The 18,049-nt window shown below is 64.0% G+C and overlaps 1 protein-coding gene across 2 annotated transcripts; it reads left to right on the top strand.

The window, feature by feature from the left end:
- The first annotated feature begins 1,024 nt into the window (after positions 1-1,024).
- HARS1 (histidyl-tRNA synthetase 1) lies at positions 1,025-17,590 on the top strand. Of its 2 annotated transcripts, XM_064161378.1 has the most exons (13): positions 1,025-1,116; positions 1,876-1,965; positions 5,624-5,743; positions 7,184-7,279; positions 8,364-8,489; positions 9,624-9,731; positions 10,808-10,906; positions 12,431-12,524; positions 12,649-12,776; positions 13,242-13,484; positions 14,522-14,638; positions 16,105-16,251; positions 17,160-17,590. In XM_064161378.1, exons 1-13 carry the CDS (start codon positions 1,039-1,041, stop codon positions 17,217-17,219), a joined length of 1,506 nt encoding a protein of 501 aa, XP_064017448.1. In that variant the 5' UTR covers positions 1,025-1,038; the 3' UTR covers positions 17,220-17,590. The 2 variants fall into 2 exon arrangements, with proteins under 2 accessions (XP_064017448.1, XP_064017449.1); XM_064161379.1 differs by lacking the exon at positions 13,242-13,484.
- Positions 17,591-18,049: the final 459 nt, after the last annotated feature.

Here is an 18,049-nt window from a genome sequence, read left to right as displayed (position 1 = left end):
GGTGGCATTGCCTTCCTGCGCGGCCGCACGCAGCAGACACCCACCGCAGCAGCACCCTCCTTGCCCTGCGCCGTGGGTCGCGCCGAGACTGCGCAGGCGCAGAGCTGCTGCCATGGCAATGCGCGGGGGGCCGCACAGAGCGCACTGCGCAGGCGCAGAGCTGCTGCCATGGCAACGCGCGGGGGGCGCACAGAGCGCACTGCGCAGGCGCAGAGCTGCTGCCATGGCAACGCGCGGGGGGCCGCACGGAGCGCACTGCGCAGGCACAGAGCTGCTGCCATGGCAACGCGCGGGGGGCGCACAGAGCGCACTGCGCAGGCGCAGAGCTGCTGCCATGGCAACGCGCGGGGGGCGCACAGAGCGCACTGCGCAGGCGCAGAGCTGCTGCCATGGCAACGCGCGGGGGGGCCGCACGGAGCGCACTGCGCAGGCGCGGAGCTGCTGCCGTGACAACGCGCGGGGGGGGGCCGCACGGAGCGCACTGCGCAGGCGCAGAGCTGCTGCCATGGCAACGCGCGGGGGGCCGCACGGAGCGCACTGCGCAGGCGCAGAGCTGCTGCCATGGCAACGCGCGGGGGGCGCACAGAGCGCACTGCGCAGGCGCAGAGCTGCTGCCATTGCAACGCGCGGGGGGCCGCACAGAGCGCACTGCGCAGGCGCAGAGCTGCTGCCATGGCAACGCGCGGGGGGCGCACAGAGCGCACTGCGCAGGCGCAGAGCTGCTGCCATGGCAACGCGCGGGGGGCCGCACGGAGCGCACTGCGCAGGCGCAAGCCCGGGGCGCGCAGAGCAGCTGCCCAGGGACGGAGCCGCCGCAGCCTCTGCGTCAGCTGTGCGCATGCGCGGGCCTGCTGCGGCGGCAGCAGCCGGGCTCGCACCGCGCAGGCGCAGCTGCCCTCCCGTCGCACTGCGCAGGCGCGGGGCCGTTGCCATGGCAACAGCTAGCCGCACCCATCCCCGTAGTGCGCAGGCGCAGCCCCGGTGCCGCCGCAGGGCGCAGGCGCAGCCCCGGTGCCGCCGCAGTGCGCGGGCGCGGCGATGGCGGCGGAGGCGGCGGTGCGGGAGCAGGCGGAGGCGGTGCGGAGGCTCAAGCAGGAGAAGGCCGATCCCGATGAGGTGCGGCTGCCGCCGATGGGGTTCGGTGGGGCTGAGCACGGAGTGGTGGTCATGAGAGGCTGGGGGAGGGGCGGCCTGAGCGAGAGCCGCAGGCGGGTGCGGCTGGGAGGCAGGGAGGCAGGCGTGAGGAGAGGGCGATGAGGCGCCGGGGAGAGGGGCCTGGGGCAGCTGAGAGTGCTGGAGCTGCGCTGGGCCGAGGGCTGCCAAGGTGGCTGAGGCGTGCGTGCGGCAGCTGGGCCTAGCGGGAGGGTGCTGCGGGCGCCTGGGAGCAGCGGTGTGCGGCTGCCGGCCTGGGGCGCTGCGGGTCAGCAGGGTGCCGGTTTGGGCAGTGGAGGGGCTGGAGAAGGGTGCGGGAGCAGGGAGCACTGCTGCCGGTGTTGGACTGCTGAGGAGAGCCTTGGGGCCGTTAGGAGTGGGAGCGGGCTGCTGGGGGCTGCTGGTGCCAGGCTGCACCCGGGGGTGCTGGGGATGGTCGGATGGAGGAGGCTGAACGGGCAGGTACCGATGGCGACTGCGGGGCTCAGAGGAGGGGGGGAGGAGTTGTAGGCGCTGAGGTCTGGGTGCCAATAGCAGAAGTGGGGGGCTTGGAGAGGAGCAGTGAGTGCCCCTCTGGCTGCTGCGGGGGGCTGGGGCTGACAGGCGTGCTGGGGCTGGGCAGCCTGGCTGTGCCGTGAGTGCTGGGGCTGAAGGGAGGGAGGGAGGCTGTGTGCTGGGTGTGCAGGCTGGGCTCACCCCCACCCCCTCCTCATTCACGCCCAGATTGCGAAGGAGGTGGCAAAACTGCTGGAGATGAAGGCGCAGCTCGGGGGAGATGAAGGCAAACACAAGTTTGTGCTCAAGACTCCCAAGGTAACTCCCCCCAGCACCCTCTCTGTGAGCATGCCCTGCTGCCCTGGGCACACAGCACCCCCACACCTCTCTGCACTCCCAGCACAGCCATTTTCACTTTGAGCAGCAGAGGTGAGGGTGGAAATGCATCTGCAGCCTAGAAGGCCAAGGGCAGCCTGGGCTGCATCCAAAGCTGCATGGCCAGAGGTGGAGAGAGGGGATCCTGCCCCTCTGCTCTGGGGAGTGCACCTGCAGTGCTGTGTCCAGCCCTTTGACCTCCAGCACTAGAAATTATGGACCTGCTGGAATGAGTCCAGAGGAGCCCACGAAGATGCCCAGAGGGCTGGAGAACCTCTGCTGTGGTGACTGGCTGAAAGCTGGGGCTGTTCAGCAGGGCTCCAGGGAGACCTCAGAGCTGTGCTCCAATATATGAGGGAAATCTGCAGGCAAGCTGGGGAGGGACTGCTCAGAAGGGCTTGGAGTGATTGGACCAGGAGCAGTGGTTTGGAACTGGAGCAGGGCAGGGTTAAGTTGGACATCAGGAGGAAGCTGTGCACAGTGAGGGTGGTGAGAGCCTGGCACAGGCTGCCCAGGGCTGTGCTTGATGCCATCCCTGCAGACATCCAAGCTTGGCCTGGATGTGTCTCTGTGCAGTCTGCCCTGGGTGGGTCTGTCCCTGTGCCTGCAGGGCTTGGCCAAGGTGCCTTTGGAGCATCCCTTCCAGCCTGATGCAGTCTGTGACCCTTTGCAAACATTTCTGGCAGCCTCTGGCCCTGATCATTCTGGGACCAGAGCTAATGGTCAGGAAACAAACTTCTCTTTTTTGGTCAAGCTGTGTCATGCCTGCCCAGTGTCACCTTTGACGTGAGGCCATGACCTGTCCTGCCCTGGTGAGCTTAGGGTTTAGGACCCTTCAGCTCCTGTAGCACTGACCTCTGCAGGCCTTGGCTCTCCTGGACTAGGGAGCCTCAGGCTGTGCCTGTTAACCTCCAGCTGGTAACCTGGGCTGAAGCTGCTGCTGGCTTGAGTGAGCACCAGATGCTCTCAAGTGCAGCTCTGCTGGTGCAAGGCTCACCTCTTGGAAGGGCTCTCATGGGAGGTCTCTCTTTTAAGGAGACCTTCTTGTACTTAAAGGGGCTGATCAGAAAGCTGGGGATGGGCTTTGGAGCAGAGCCTGCTGGGACAGGATGAGGAGGGATGGTTAAAAATTCAGAGGGAGATTAAGAGTGGAGAGAAGGGAGAAACGTTTGACATTGAGCACAGTGAGAGCCTGGCTCAGCTTGCCCACAGGGGTGGAGATGCTCAGCTCTGGGGCTGGGAGCAACCTGCTCTGGTTGCAGATGTCCCTGGTGGCTGCAGGGGGCTGGGACTGCCCGAGCTCAAGGGGTGCCTTCCAAACCAGCCCAGCCTGGGCTTGTGTGACAGTGGTGGAATCACAGCTGTAGGAACCCAGCTGCTGCCTGGCAGTGCTTGCCAGGAGTGTTGAGCACTGCCTGAAATATGAGGAGCAAGAAAGGTCTCCTGGCTTTTGAGCTGGCTCTGCTCTGTGGGGTGGGGAACTCCATTGCCTGAGTAGGTCTGGCAGCTGCTGACAGTTTTGTGTCCTCTTGCAGGGGACCCTTCCCTCAGGGGGAGCTTTTGACTCTCCAGGCCCCTGAGGGTAGTGCAGTGTGTGCTGAGATCTTGGGGCTCATCAATGCTTCATCACTAGCAAGTGACCAGAGTCCAGCTGTGCCTCCAGCTGTGGTGCTGAGGAGGTTCTGAACCTTGCTCTTCTGTAGAGCAGGTTGTGTTGCTGGCACTGAGGTGGAAAGTGCCTCAGGTCTTGGCCGTGCCCTTTATGCCCTGCTCTGCTGAGTGTGGCTGTGCCACTGCTGCGAGCTGTGCAGGGAGGACTCTGCAGCCCTGGCAGTGCCAGGGGAAGGAAGGCAGCAGCTGGTGGCTTCCCAGCCACCTCGGTGTCCTGCTGGAAGCCGCTGCTCTCTGCGACCTGCAGGTGGGGGTGGGGAGGTGCCTGCTCTGCTTCCTCCCTTCACCAGCGCTTGCAGGAGGAGAGCAGGAGGCCCAGTTGGTGGCCTGGGGGGTCTGTGTCGCTGAGAGCCCAAAGGTGCTCAGCCAAGTAACTGAGTGACCTCCTGACAGTGACAGAATGGCAGGGGAGCAGTTCCCAGGCCGCAGCAGGCAGACACTGGACTGGCAGCAGACGCTGGAAAGAGGATTTCTCTCTGGGTGACTTTGGGCATTACAGAGCTGCTGCTTGTTCCACGGCTTCAGGACATCCCTGCCCTTCCTTGCACCCCTCTGGCTGCTTCTGTGCTCCACAGCCTCCCTGGGCAACCTGTGCCAGTGTCTCACCACCTTCACTGGCAAGAACTTCTTCCTAGCACCCACTCTCAATCTCCTCTTTCCCAGTCCAAACCTCCTCCTCCTCTCATTCCCAGACCTTGTCAATAGTCCCTCCCCAGCCCTCCTGGAGCCCCCTTCACATCCTGCAAGGCCACTCCAAGCTCTCCTGGAGGCCTTCTCCTCTCCAGGCTGCACAGCCCCAACTCCCTCAGCCTGTGCTCACAGCAGAGCTGCTGCAGCCCTCTCAGCATCTTGGTGGCCTCCTCTGCACTGGCTCCAACACTTCCATGTGCTGCTTGTGCTGGGGGCTGCAGAACTGCCCCCAGGACTGCAGGTGGGGTGTGAGGAGAGCAGAGCCAAGGGGCAGAGTCCCCTCCCTTGCACTGCTGGCCATGGCCTCCTCTGCACCCTCTCCATCAGTTCTATGTCATTGTTGTGTTGGAAGTCAAAGAGCCATCCCCAGCCCTGCAGGTGAGGACTCCCCAGAGCAGAGGGGTAGGATCCCTTCTCTCCACCTCTGGCCACGCTGCTTTGGATGCTGCCCAGGCTGCCCTTGGCCTTCTGTGATGCCAGTGCCCATTGCTGGCTCCTGTCCAGCTTCACCTGCACCTCCAAAGTCCTCCTCTGTGGAGCTGATGATGACATCCTCCAGCCTGGCTCGATATTGAGGTCCTCCTGAGCACACTCATGGGCTTTCCCCTCAACCACCTCTGCAGCCTGTCCAGGTGCCTCTGCCTGGCACCTGTCCCACCCTGCCCTGTCAGGGTTTGAGCAGAACTGAAGGGAGCAGAACAGGCAGGCCAACATTAGGTCCTTCTGATAAGGAGGCACAGCTGCAGAAAAGTGGCCTTGGGTAGAAGCTGGGAACCTTTAACTGCCCTCTGTAGCTGAGCCACCTGAGGCCAACTCAACAGTGCACCACTCAGCTTGGGGTGGCATCTGCCCCCCTCCTCAGGGTACCCCAATCTGTATTACTGCTGAAGGGAGCCTGCAGGAGGGCTGGGGAGGGACTAATTGACGAGGTCTGGGAATGATAGGATGAGGAGGAATGGGTTTGGACTGGCAGAGGGGAGACTGAGAGTGGATGCTCTTGACAGGGAGGGTGGTGAGACACTGGCACAGGTTGAGGGTGGTGAGACCCTGGCACAGGTTGCCCAGGGAGGTTGTGGAGCACAGAAGCACCGAACGTGATCTTCGATCACGTTCGGTGCTTCTGTGCTCCACAGCCTCCCTGAAGGTGTTCAGGACCAGGTTGGATGAGGCCTTGAGTGACCTATTCCAGGCAGAGGTGTCCCTGCTCCTAACCAGCTGTGCCCTGTGCTCCTTACCCCAGGGCACTCGGGACTACAGCCCCAAGCAGATGGCCATCAGGGAGAAAGTCTTCAACGCCATCATCTCCTGCTTCAAGCGCCACGGGGCGGAGGTGATCGACACGCCCGTGTTTGAGCTGAAGGTGAGTGAGTGGGGCACAGGGCTCAGCTGCTGCTGCCCCGGGGGAGGGCTCTGCTGCACTCTCCCAGGGCTCCTCCCAGCCTCTCCTCATGCTCTGTGCTCCAGGGCTGATGGCCTGGCCCTGAACGTGCTCCCTGTCCCTCTGCCCTGTCTCTGAAGGCTGCTCTCTGTCCCTCTGTCCTGTCTCTGAAGGTTGCTCTCTGTCCCTCTGCCCTGTCTCTGAAGGCTGCTCTCTGTCCCTCTGCCCTGTCTCTGAAGGTTGCTCTCTGTCCCTCTGTCCTGTCTCTGAAGGTTGCTCTCTGTCCCTCTGCCCTGTCCCTGAAGGGTGCTCTCTGTCCTGTCCCTGAAGGGTGCTCTCTGTCCCTCTGTCCTGTCCCTGAAGGCTGCTCTCTGTCCCTCTGCCCTGTCCCTGAAGGGTTATCTCTGTCCTGTCTCTGAAGGCTGCTCCCTGTCCCTCTGTCCTGTCCCTGAAGGCTGCTCCCTGTCCCTCTGTCCTGTCCCTGAAGGCTGCTCCCTGTCCCTCTGTCCTGTCTCTGAAGGCTGCTCCCTGTCCCTCTGTCCTGTCTCTGAAGGCTGCTCCCTGTCCCTCTGTCCTGTCTCTGAAGGCTGCTCCCTGTCCCTCTGTCCTGTCTCTGAAGGCTGCTCCCTGTCCCTCTGTCCTGTCTCTGAAGGCTGCTCCCTGTCCCTCTGTCCTGTCTCTGAAGGCTGCTCCCTGTCCCTCTGTCCTGTCTCTGAAGGCTGCTCCCTGTCCCTCTGTCCTGTCTCTGAAGGCTGCTCCCTGTCCCTCTGCCCTGTCCCTGAAGGGTGATCTCTGTCCTGTCTCTGAAGGCTGCTCTCTGTCCCTCTGCCCTGTCTCTGAAGGGTTATCTCTGTCCTGTCTCTGAAGGCTGCTCTCTGTCCCTCTGTCCTGTCCTTGAAGGTGCTTTCTGTCCCTCTGTCCTCTCCCTGCAGGTGGCTCTGGGCCCTCTCCTTGCAGGTGGCTCTGGGCCCTCTCCCTGCAGGGGCTCTGGGCCCTCTCCCTGCAGGTGGCTCTGGGCCCTCTCCCTGCAGGTGGCTCTGGGCCCTCTCCCTGCAGGTGGCTCTGGGCCCTCTCCTTGCAGGTGGCTCTGGGCCCTCTCCCTGCAGGGGCTCTGGGCCCTCTCCCTGCAGGGGCTCTGGGCCCTCTCCCTGCAGGTGGCTCTGGGCCCTCTCCCTGCAGGGGCTCTGGGCCCTCTCCCTGCAGGGGCTCTGGGCCCTCTCCCTGCAGGTGGCTCTGGGCCCTCTCCTTGCAGGGGCTCTGGGCCCTCTCCCTGCAGGGGCTCTGGGCCCTCTCCCTGCAGGTGGCTCTGGGCCCTCTCCCTGCAGGTGGCTCTGGGCCCTCTCCCTGCAGGGGCTCTGGGCCCTCTCCCTGCAGGGGCTCTGGGCTCTCTCCCTGCAGGGCCTCTCTGTCTTTCTGCTGCAGGAGACCCTGACAGGGAAGTATGGAGAGGACTCGAAGCTGATCTACGACCTGAAGGACCAGGGGGGGGAGCTGCTGTCCCTGCGCTACGACCTGACTGTATCCTGCCGCAGCCCCTGGCGAGGGCTCTCCCTGCCCAGCCTGTCCAGAGGGCAGGGAGGAGGAGGAGGGAGCACAAACCTGTGCCTCTGAGCCTGTGCCCACAGGGAGGGTGGGAGCAGGAGCCTCGCTTGGTTGGTTACTGCATGTTGCTCCTGTGTGCTGTGGTCTTGCTTGTGTGTGGAGCTGAGGAAGGTCTGAGGGGCTGCTTCTAGAACAGGGCAGCCAGCTGAGGCTCCTGGGGTGCCCAGGCTGCAGGAGAGCTGAGAGCCAGCCTAAGCTGCTGCTGGAAGGCACCCAGGGACACCTAAGTGTGGCCATGGCTTTGGCAGCTGTGGGGACCTCGGGCACGTCCCAGCGGCTGTGAGCAGCTGCTTTGCCCCAGGGCTCTCAACCATGAGCCAGCAGAGTGCTGTTGTGGCCAAGAGGGCAAATGGGCTCCTGGGGCACCTCAAGAGGAGTGTGACCAGCAGGGCAAGAGAGGGTCTCCAGCCTGTCTTCTCTGCCCTGCTCAGGCTACAGTTCTGGGTCCTGCTCTGGGCTCCCCAGTTGCAGAGACAGAAGTGCTGGAGAGAGTCCAGAGCAGGCTGCAGAGCTGCTGAGGGGCCTGGGGCAGCTCTGGGAGGAGCAAAGGCTGAGAGCCTGCAGAGGAACAGCCCCAGAGGGCATCTGAGCAATGCTCAGCAAGGCCTAAAGGGTGGGGGGCAAGAGGCTGGGGCCAGACTCTTGTCAGCAGTACACAGGGACAGGACAAGGGGCAGTGGGCACAAGCTGGCACCCAGGAGGTTCCAGCTGAGCAGGAGAAAGTTGTGTGGTGTGAGGGTGCTGGAGCCTGGAGCAGGCTGCCCAGAGTTGTGGAGTCTCCTTCTGTGGAGAGCTTCCAACCGCCCCCCATGGCATTGTGCTGCTGGGCAAAGCTGCTGTGGGTGCCCTGCTGGAGCAGGGGGGTTGGACTGGATGGTGCCCAGCGTGCAGGGTGTGTGTGTGTGCCGCACTGTGCTGTGTGCCAGGGAGAGAGGGAGGGCCCAGCAGTGGCTGGGTGGGGTGAGCCCTGCCTGCTCCAGCCTTAGCTGCACTGCTGCAGGTGCCCTTCGCCCGCTACCTGGCCATGAACAAGGTCACCAACATCAAGCGCTACCACATCGCCAAGGTCTACAGGAGGGACAACCCTGCCATGACCAGGGGCCGCTACAGGGAGTTCTACCAGTGTGTGAGTGGGGCCTCCAGAGGGGCACTGCTCGGAGGGCTGTTGGCTGGGCAGCCCCTGAGGGCTGGCAGCAGCCTAGGAACACCTCCAGCCATGGGGACTCCACCACCTCCCTGGGCAGCCTGAGCTTTTTCCTCCTCTCCAACCTAACCCTCCCCTGGCACAGTTCCAAGCCATTGCCTCTCCTATCCCCTGAGACCAGGGAGCAGAGCCCAACCCCCACCTGGCTGCAGCCTCCTCTCAGGGAGCTGCAGAGAGCAATGGGCTCTGCCCTCAGCCTGCTCTGCTCCACGCTAACTCTGCCCAGCTCCCTCCTCCCCAGCCCTGTTCTCCAGACCCTTCCCCAGCCTTGGTGCCCTGGCTGCAGTACCCTGCAGTGGCTGTGGGAAGCTCAGGAGGATCCACTCATGCTGCTGTGGGAGAGGAGCAGTGTGGCTGCTGGCTGTGCCACGGGGTGCTGGGGTGCCAGGGAGCTTGGTCATGCAGCCCCCAGGTCTCTGTGCTGCTTTGCTGACTCCTGGCTCCATAGAGTCACAGAATGGCTTGGGTTGGAAGAGGCCTTAAAGGTCATACAGTGCCAACCCTGTGCCACGGGCAGGGACACCTCCCACCAGCCCATTGCCATTCCTGCTGCTGGCTTTTTGTTCCACATCCTACAATGTCTGGTGGGGACCACTCAGGCTTCCTGATTCCTGTCTCTGTCTTAGCAGCTGAAACTCTGCCTCAGTTATTCAGATCTCTTCTGTGCCCTTCTCTGCTCCTCACTTCATTGCCACCTGCTCCAGGAGCAGAGCACCCCAAGGATGGAGGCCAAGCGGCTGCCACCTGGGTCATACCCACTAACCACCAGGAGCCTTTCCCTCCTCCTGGCTCCTTTGTTCTGTAGTCTTCCTGCTCGCTCTGCTGCCTCCTTGCCTGCCCAGCAGCAGAGGGCAGGGAGGTGCAGAGCAGCTTCTCCCGAGCAGTGCCCATCAGGCAGTGCCCAGGCTCAGTGCACTGCTGCCTGCCACGAAGCGCAGGCTCCTCGCCCACCTCCTGTGCCCTCTGGCTCCTCTGGCCGAGGGCTGGTGCTGCCCTGCAGCCCGGCGGGAGGGCAGGGCTGGGTGTGTGCCGCTGAGTGCCCCTTGCTGTGCCCAGGACTTCGACATCGCCGGGCAGTTCGATCCCATGATCCCCGACGCCGAGTGCCTGAAGATCGTGCACGAGATCCTGAGCGACCTCCAGCTTGGGGACTTCCTCATCAAGGTGAGGCTGGGCACCTGCCCTGTGCCATGCTGGGAAGCAGTGGGCATCAGCCCTCTGCTTCTACACTAGGGTGCCCACCACGGCCTGCTCCAGGAGGTGTTCCCAACCTCTGCCCGCTGTGGTCTGTGTGCCGCAGAGTGGTTTGCATTGGAAGGGACCTTCAGAGGTCAGCCAGGGCAGCCCCCTGCAGTCAGCAGGGACAGCTGCAGCCACAGCAGGTTGTTCAGGGGTCTGTCCCTCGCCCCTTCGCCACCTGGAATGGGGCAGGTCCCACCTCTGGGCGACCTGGGCCAGGGTCTCGCCACCCTCAGCATCAGACATCTCTTCCATCCAGTCTGAATCTCCTCCTTTTAGCTCAAACCATCTCCCCCTGCACTGTCACAGCAGGCCCTGCTCAGAACTCTGTGCCCAGCTTTCTGCTCCCTCCCTTTAGGTGCTGAGAGGCCACCAGAAGGTGTGCCTGGAGCCTCCTCTTCAACCCCCCAGCTCCCTCAGCTGCTCCTCCCCGGCCCTGTTCTCCAGACCCTTCCTCAGCTTTGGTGCCCTTCTCTGAACCTGCTCCAGCCCCTCAGTGTCCTTCTGGGAGTGAGGAACCCAAGACTGAACCCAGGATTCAAAGTGCAGCTTACCCAGTGCCCACTGCAGGGGCACAGTCTCTGCCCTGCTCCTGCTGCTCCAGGCCAGGCTGCTGGTGCCCGTCTTGTCCACCCGGGCACACTCTGGCTCATCTTCAGCTGCTATCAGTCAACCTACTCCCAGATCCTTCTCTGCTGGGCACTTCCTGGGCACACTGCCCCCAGCCTGGAGCCTTCCTGGGCTTGTGCCCCAAGTGCAGGACCCAGCCCTTGGCCTTGCTGAACCTCACCCCTCTGCCCTCAGCCCATGCCCTCTGCAGAGCCTCCTACTCTCCTTCAGGCCCAACCCCCCCAAAGTTCCCTCAGCTGCTCCTCCCCAGCCCTGATCTCGAGACCTTTCCCAAGCTTTGTTGTCCTCCTCTGGACCTGCTCCAGCCCCTCAACGTCCTTCCTGGAGGGAGGAGCCCAAAGCTGACCTCAGGCCTCGCTCCCTGTCCCCAGGTCAACGACCGCCGCATCCTGGACGGGATGTTCGCCGTCTGCGGTGTGCCGGACCCCAAGTTCCGCAGCATCTGCTCCAGCGTGGACAAGCTGGACAAGGTATGGAGCCAGGGCTGCAGCAGCTGCTGCTGGAGGCTCAGGGAGGCTCTGTCCCGCTGGGCTGCTCCTCCCAGGGTCCATGAGAGCTGGTTGGAGGCTGCTGCTGAATCATTCTGGTTCCCCCTCTGGAGGAGGCATGCAGGGCACCGCAGTGCCGCAGGGGAGCTGAATCCTCTGCTTGCCTCATCTGCAGCCCCCAGAGCCCTGCCTGGTGAGAAGAAGGGAGAGAAAATCACACCCAGAATGTTAGGGGGTGGAAGAGACTGGAGATCATCCAGCCCTGCCCCCACTGCCAGAGCAGGGTCACCTCGGGGAGGTCCCACAGGGAAAGTGCTCTCAGAGGAGGTTGAACATTCCAGACCTTGGCCTTCCAAAGGTGCTGCTGCCTGTGAACCAGGAGCAGGAGAACCTACCCTGGGCTCAGGGAGGGCTTTGAAAAGCCTTTCTGAGTGCACCAGGTCGTGTCAGGTGATGTGAGCTCTGCTGCCAAGCCACGGCTCAGGTGAAGGGGTTGAGGCTGTGCCTGCATGGAGGGCAGCAGGGAGGCAGGCAGGGGCTGCTCTGGAGCAGGAGCTTTGCCTTCCTCCTGTAACCCTCTGACCTACCTCGCTGCAGCTGGGTGTGACCCTCGCTGCAGCTGGGTGTGATCCTCGCTGCAGCTGGGTGTGATCCTCACTGCGGCTGGGTGTGATCCTCACTGCGGCTGGATGTGATCCTTGCTGCGGCTGGGTGTGATCCTCGCTGCGGCTGGGTGTGATCCTCACTGCAGCTGGGTGTGATCCTCGCTGCAGCTGGGTGTGATCCTCACTGCGGCTGGATGTGATCCTTGCTGCGGCTGGGTGTGATCCTCGCTGCGGCTGGGTGTGATCCTCACTGCAGCTGGGTGTGATCCTCGCTGCAGCTGGATGTGATCCTCGCTGCGGCTGGGTGTGATCCTCGCTGCGGCTGGGTGTGATCCTCGCTGCAGCTGGGTGTGATCCTCGCTGCGGCTGGATGTGATCCTCACTGCGGCTGGGTGTGATCCTCGCTGCTGCTCTTCCCCCTTGGGGCAGAGGGGCAGCTGCAGCCTGCTGTGGTTCTGCACCACCTGGGCCACCTCCTCATGCCTCTGCAGGTGGCAGGCAGGAGCAGCTCTCTCCCCTGGCTGCTGCCGGTGGCCAAGGAGCTAAGCAGGCCCAGCACAGCTGCAGGACACCTCCCCGGGTCGATGCCCTCCCAGCACTGCTCTTGCACTCAGAGCAGCAGCAGCAGGACACAGAGCATTTCTCCCGGGGCTCTGCTGAGGGCTGGGCATGCAAACAGAGTGGGCAGAGGTCGAGGGCTGAGGTATGCCCCCAGGACCATGCTGTGGGGCTGCTGCTTCTCCCCCACACTTCATCCTGCTGGCACCGAGGGGGTTCAGCCACGCCAAGGCCTGCTGAGGGCAGAAGGAGTCTGTTCAGCTGCACCGGGCAGGGCCTCCAGAGAGCTGTGCCAGGGGAGAGCTCGTCCGTGGCGCAGTCTGATGTGGCTGTGCCCTGGCAGATGGCATGGGAGGAGGTGAGGAGTGAGATGGTGGCAGAGAAGGAGCTGTGCCCCGAGGCCGCCGATCGCATCGGGGACTACGTCCGGCTGCAGGGTGAGTGCTGTGCCCCCGCCCTGGCCCTGGCCCGCCCCGAGCTGGAGCCGGAGCAGCCGCAGGGGATGTGCCCAGGCCTGCCCTTGCGGCCGCCGCAGCCCTGAGCCACGGCTCCTGCCCGCAGGTGGCCTGGAGCTGATCGAGCAGCTCCTGCAGGACCCGGAGCTGTCCCAGAACAAGCAGGCCAAGGAGGGGCTGGGGGACATGAAGCTGCTCTTCGAGTACCTGACCCTGTTCGGCATCACAGGCAAGGTGAGGAGCTGCGGGGGCGGGGGGGCACTGCCCTGGTGGGCAGGTGGGGGCGTGGATGGGCAGCCCTGGAGGCAGGCAGGTGGGTGGGCAGCCCTGGTGGGTAGGTGGGTAGGTGGGTGGGCAGCCCTGGTGGGTGGGTAGGTGGGTGGGTGGGCACCTCTGGAGGCAGGTGGGTAGGTGGACAGCCCTGGCGGGCAGGTAGGTGGGCGGGTGGGCAGCCCTGGCAGGTAGGTAGGTGGGCAGCCCTGGGGGCCGGTGGGCAGGTGGGTGGGCAACCCTGGCAGGTAGGTGGGTGGGCAGCCCTGGCAGGCAGGTAGGTGGTCAGCCCTGGGGGCAGGTGGGCAGGTGGGTGGGCAGCCCTGGCAGGTAGGTGGGTGGGTGGGCAGCCCTGGCAGGTAGGTGAGTGGGTGGTTGGGCAGCCCTGCCGAGCCCCCCCGGTGCTGGAGCCGCCCTCGTGTCCCGCAGGTCCGCTTCGACCTGAGCCTGGCGCGGGGCCTGGACTACTACACAGGGGTGATCTACGAGGCTGTGCTGCTGCAGCAGGAGAGGCAGCCCGGGGAGGAGCCCCTGGGCGTGGGCAGCGTGGCTGGCGGCGGGCGCTACGATGGGCTGGTGGGCATGTTCGACCCCAAGGGCCGCAGGGTGCCCTGCGTGGGGGTCAGCATCGGCATCGAGCGCATCTTCTCCATCCTGGAGCAGAGGCTGGAGGTGGGTGCTGGGGGCTCAGCTGAGCACGGAGATGGAGCAAGGGCTTCCATTCTCCCCACATGCCCCCGGGCCAGCAGGTGCTGAAGTGGCTGTTCTCGCTGCAGCCTTTGCCCAGCAGGCAGCTGCTGTGCCCTGCAGCAGAGCTGGGAACCAGGATGGCATCCCCGCAGCTCCCACTGGAGCCAGCAGCCATGGAGGGGGCACTGCCTCCTCAGCAGTACCAGGTGCCCTGGTCAGAGGTCTTGGTGTTCCCCACGCATTGTTCAGCTGTGTGACCCCCATGTCCTCTTTGGCAAGGGGAATGCAACCTCCCAGGTCCTGTCTGCTGCCCAAGGCAGTGCAGAGTGTAGGCAAGGAGGGGATGGCTGCAGGGGGGTTCCCAGAGTCCTGCTCCCCTCCCTCCATGCCAGCCAGTGCCCGTCGATAGTCTGCACGCTCCCATGCTGCACACTTCCTCCCCCAGAGGCCTCTCTGGGGACTTCTCTCTCGGCAGCCAGACACAGGATTTCTGCCTAGAAACTGAGTTCTTCCCCCCCACACCTTCCAGTGCTGCTCAGGTTGGTTCCTGCCCAGGTGACCTTTCAAAGGCTTCTCCCTTCAGCACCAGCACTGGCAGGAGAATGCCACTTTGAATGTCCTCAGCTTGCTGCTCATCCAGCCCAGAATTGCCAGCTCCACTGCAGAGCAGCAGGCAGCTGCCTCTGCCCAGCTTCTGCAGGTCTTGCTGCTCCTGGGCCTCTGGGGTGTCCTTGGGTGTGGAGGAGCAGTCTGCAGGCAGAAGCTGGCAGGGAAGTTGCTCCTTCCTAGCACCCCCTGCAGTGCAAAGCTCAGCCACCATGGTGGAGCTGCTGCAGAAGCTGAGCTGCTGCTCCAGGATGGGCTCTGTGAGGCTTTGCTGCCTCTCCGGACCTGATGCCCTGCAGCCCACTGAGCTGCTTCAGCTCTGAACTGCTGGGCCTGGGCTGGTGACACATCCTGTTCCTAGTCTCACATCTCTGTGTGTCCAAGGCATTATCTGAGTCCTGTCTCCTCTCTAGGCCTCTGAGGAGAAGATCAGGACAACAGAGACACAGGTGCTGGTGGCCTCTGCCCAGAAGAAGCTCCTGGAGGAGCGGCTGAAGCTGGTCAGCGAGCTGTGGGATGCTGGGATCAAGGTATCAGCAGGCAGTGGCAAAGGCAGGGGCTGCCTGGTGCACTCCATGCCAGGAGGGGACCAGCTCTGGCTTTCCTGTGGGAGGAGAGGGTCTGCAGAGGGTCAGCTGCAGAAGCCTTCCGGAGTGGAGCCTCCCTCACACATGGAGATGTTTTGGGTGAAGGGTTGGGTCAGCCACGGAGCACTGCCTGGGCTGCTCTGTGTCTGCCATCCCAGCACAGATTCCCACGGGACGCTCTGCTGCTTCCAACAAAGAGCAGAACAGCCTGGAGTGAGCAGGGAGGGGCTGGGAGTTTTGCCAGGGGCAAGCTGTGAGGCTGGGCCCTGCTGTGTGTCTGCTGCAGGCAGAGGCCCTCGATGGCTGTGGGGAGGAGCTAATGGCTGCTGCTTTCCCCGGCTCTGGGAGTGCCTCTGGGCTCAGTGCTGGCCCAGTTCTGTCTGATGTCTTCTTCAGTGACCTGCATGAGGGGATGGAGGCATCCTCAAGCGGTGTGCAGGTGACACCAGGCTGGCTGGCAGTGTTGATCTGCTGAGGAGTCAGGGCCTGGCCTGGCTGGATCCATGGGCCAGAGCCCATGGGGTGAGGCTCAACAATGCCTAGGGCTGGGTCCTGTCCTTGGGGCACAGCAGCCCCAGGAAGGCTTCAGGCTGGGGCAGAATGGCTGCAAACTGGTGGGAAAAGATCTGGAGGGTGCTGGGTGCCAGCAGCTGAAGGTGAGCCAGGGTGTGCCCAGGTGGGCAAGAAGGGCAGCATCAGCCTGGCCTGCAGAAGCAGTGGTGTGGGCAGCAGGAGCAGGGCAGGGATTGTGCCCCTGGACTGGGCACTGGGGAGGCCACATCTCAAATCCTGGGGTCAGTTCTGGGCTACTCACTCCCAACTGGACATTGAGGGGCTGGAGCAGGTCCAGAGAAGGGCAGCAAAGCTGGGGAAGGGTCTGGAGAACAGGGCTGGGAAGGAGCAGCTGAGGGAGCTGGGGGGGTTGGTGTGGAGCAGAGGAGGCTGAGGGAGACCTCATTGCTGTCTGCAGCTCCTTGATGGGAGGCTGCAGAGAGGTGGGGGCTGGGCTCTGCTCCCTGGTCTCAGGTGACAGAAGGAGAGGCAATGGCCTGGAACTGTGCCAGGGAGGTTCACGTTGGCCATGAGGAACAATTTCTTCCCCTTGAGGGTTGCCAAGCCCTGGCCCAGGCTGCCTGGGACAGAGGTGGAGTTCCCATCGCTGGAGGCTTTCAAAGGTGTGTAGCTGTGGTGCTGAGTGCCATGGACTGGTGGTGCCCTGGCAGTGCTGGGCTCTGGGTTGGGCTCCATGAGTTGAAAGGTCTCTTCCACCCCCCAGGATTGTGATCCCATCATTACTCCTCACCTCCTGCAGCTCATCCTCTCTCCACCCCCACACCCCTCACAGAAGGGGTTGCCCAGAAGCAGGGCAGTGGTGCTGATGGTGCCCTGCTCTGCTCCCCTCCGTGCAGGCAGAAGTGCTCTACAAGAAGAACCCCAAGCTGCTGAACCAGCTGCAGTACTGCGAGGACAGTGGCATCCCCCTGGTGGCCATCGTGGGCGAGCAGGAGCTGAAGGATGGAGTCGTCAAGCTGCGGGTGGTGGCAACCCGGGAGGAGGTGAGGCCCCCAGGCTGGCACAGCTGAGCCAGCACCCAGCTCAGGCCAGTCTCCTCCAGAGCCCTCTGTGCCCCACTCTGCAGCGGTGCCATCAGCTTGTACGTGGCAAGGTGGCTTTGCCAGCCCAGGTTTGGTGGCTGGGAGGGAGATCAGAGTCACCCAAGCCCTTGGCACCTGAGGGGGAGAGGCCCCCAAGGCTTAGCAAAGCTGCTGCCTGCAGGGCAGCTGTGATGGGGGGGCAGGGCAGCTGTGATGGGGGGGCAGGGCAGCTGTGATGGGGGGCAGGGCAGCATGGGCTGCCTGACTCGTGGTGAGGGCTGTGGATGGATGGTGGTGGCCTTGGGGGTGCACTGCTGGGGGCTGGGTGACATGGATCTCCTCAGCCCCTCTTGGCCTTCTGTGGAGCTTGTGCCCTGCTGTCAGTCTGCCACCAAGCTCCCCCCCAGCAGCTTCTCAGGGCTGCCCCTCTCCAGAGCCTCTAAGACCCCACGGTCCTGTTCCTCAGCCCACGCAGGTTCCTGGAGCTGTGGAGCACCTTTGTCTGCAGCTCTGCAGAGCTGCTCACCATGACAGCCTCCCTGAGCTCCCTGCTGCTGCTCAGCTCGAGCCTGGCAGCATGGAGGGGAGATCCAGGGGCTGCACCTGTGCAGGGCAGAGGACCGGTGCTGAAGGCCCTGGAGGTGCCCTCTTGGCGTGAGCAGGACGGTGCTGCTCAGGGCACTGGCCTTGGCTGTGGAACCGGTGGGACAGAGGGGGAAGGGCATGGCTGTGGGGCAGGGCAGCAAGGCAGGGGCTTGTTCTGCCAGCTTCAGCTCAGTCCTCGTGGTGGAGGGGCTGGGGCCAGCACCGTGGAGCCATGGCTGCGGGCAGGGCCATCCTTCCAGCAGCTTTGTGCCCCCCCCGCGCAGGTCAACGTTGGCAGGGAGAGCCTGGTGGAGGAGATCAGGATGCGAACGAGCCAGCCCTGAAGCCCCCTGGACTCATCTCCTGCTTGGGTGGATCCTGGCTGACAGCTGCCTCCTGTCAGTGCCTTCTCCAGGCCCGCAGCAGCAGGTGGCCTGGGGCAGCTCTATTTATTCTTGTCTGGTGCCCTCCCTTCCCTGGTGGGAGCAGAGGCCACAGCAGCAGCTCCTGTGCCGCGTCCCAGCCTGCAGAGCTGTTTGCCAAGTGGCCTCCTGGCCGCGGTGCCAGGCGGAGCCCCCCGGGGGCCTGGCTGCAGCTCCTCGTTCCTGTCACTTGGAGTCAGCCTCCCCCCGGTGCCGGCTCGGGCCGCGGGCTGGGGCTGACCTTATCCCGGCCGCGTGGAGAGGCTCCAGAAACAATAAATGTGTCCCCCCCCGCCCGTGGCTGCTGTCGCTGCTTGGCTGCGCGGGGGCTGCTCACCGCTGTCAGCGTCGCAGCAGACCTCTGCCGCTGCCCTGCTGAAGGAGCCTCCAGGGCTGGGCTGCTTTCTGACCTCCACGTTCGCCTCCTCCACCCTGTGTGTGGGCAGCAGGAGCAGGGCAGTGCCCCTGCGCTGGGCACGGGGGAGGCCACAGCTCAAAGCCGGGGCTCAGTTCTGGGCTCCTCACGCCAAGAAGGGCAGTGAGGGGCTGGAGCGGGTCCAGAGGAGGGCACCAAAGCTGGGGGAGGGTCTGGAGAGCAGGGCTGGGGGGGTTGGTGTGGAGGAGGCTGAGGGAGACCTCACTGCCCCCTGAGGGGAGGCTGGAGCCGGGTCTGGGTTGGTCTCCCGAGTAACGAGAGGAGGAAATGGCCTCGAGGTGCCCAGGGGCAGGTTTGGGTTAGAACAAGGAACAAC

Source organism: Pogoniulus pusillus, chromosome 22 (assembly GCF_015220805.1).
Source record: "Pogoniulus pusillus isolate bPogPus1 chromosome 22, bPogPus1.pri, whole genome shotgun sequence".
NCBI classification, from domain to species: domain Eukaryota; kingdom Metazoa; phylum Chordata; class Aves; order Piciformes; family Lybiidae; genus Pogoniulus; species Pogoniulus pusillus.
This window is presented reverse-complemented; position numbering and strand designations above follow the sequence as displayed.

Coding starts and splice junctions, on each gene's coding strand:
- HARS1 (XM_064161378.1), top strand. CDS start 1,039: ATGGCGGCGGAGGCGGCGGTGCGGGAGCAGGCGGAGGCGGTGCGGAGG. Junction 12,525..12,648: donor GGACTACGTCCGGCTGCAGG/GTGAGTGCTGTG, acceptor TCCTGCCCGCAG/GTGGCCTGGAGCTGATCGAG. Junction 16,252..17,159: donor TGGTGGCAACCCGGGAGGAG/GTGAGGCCCCCA, acceptor CCCCCCGCGCAG/GTCAACGTTGGCAGGGAGAG.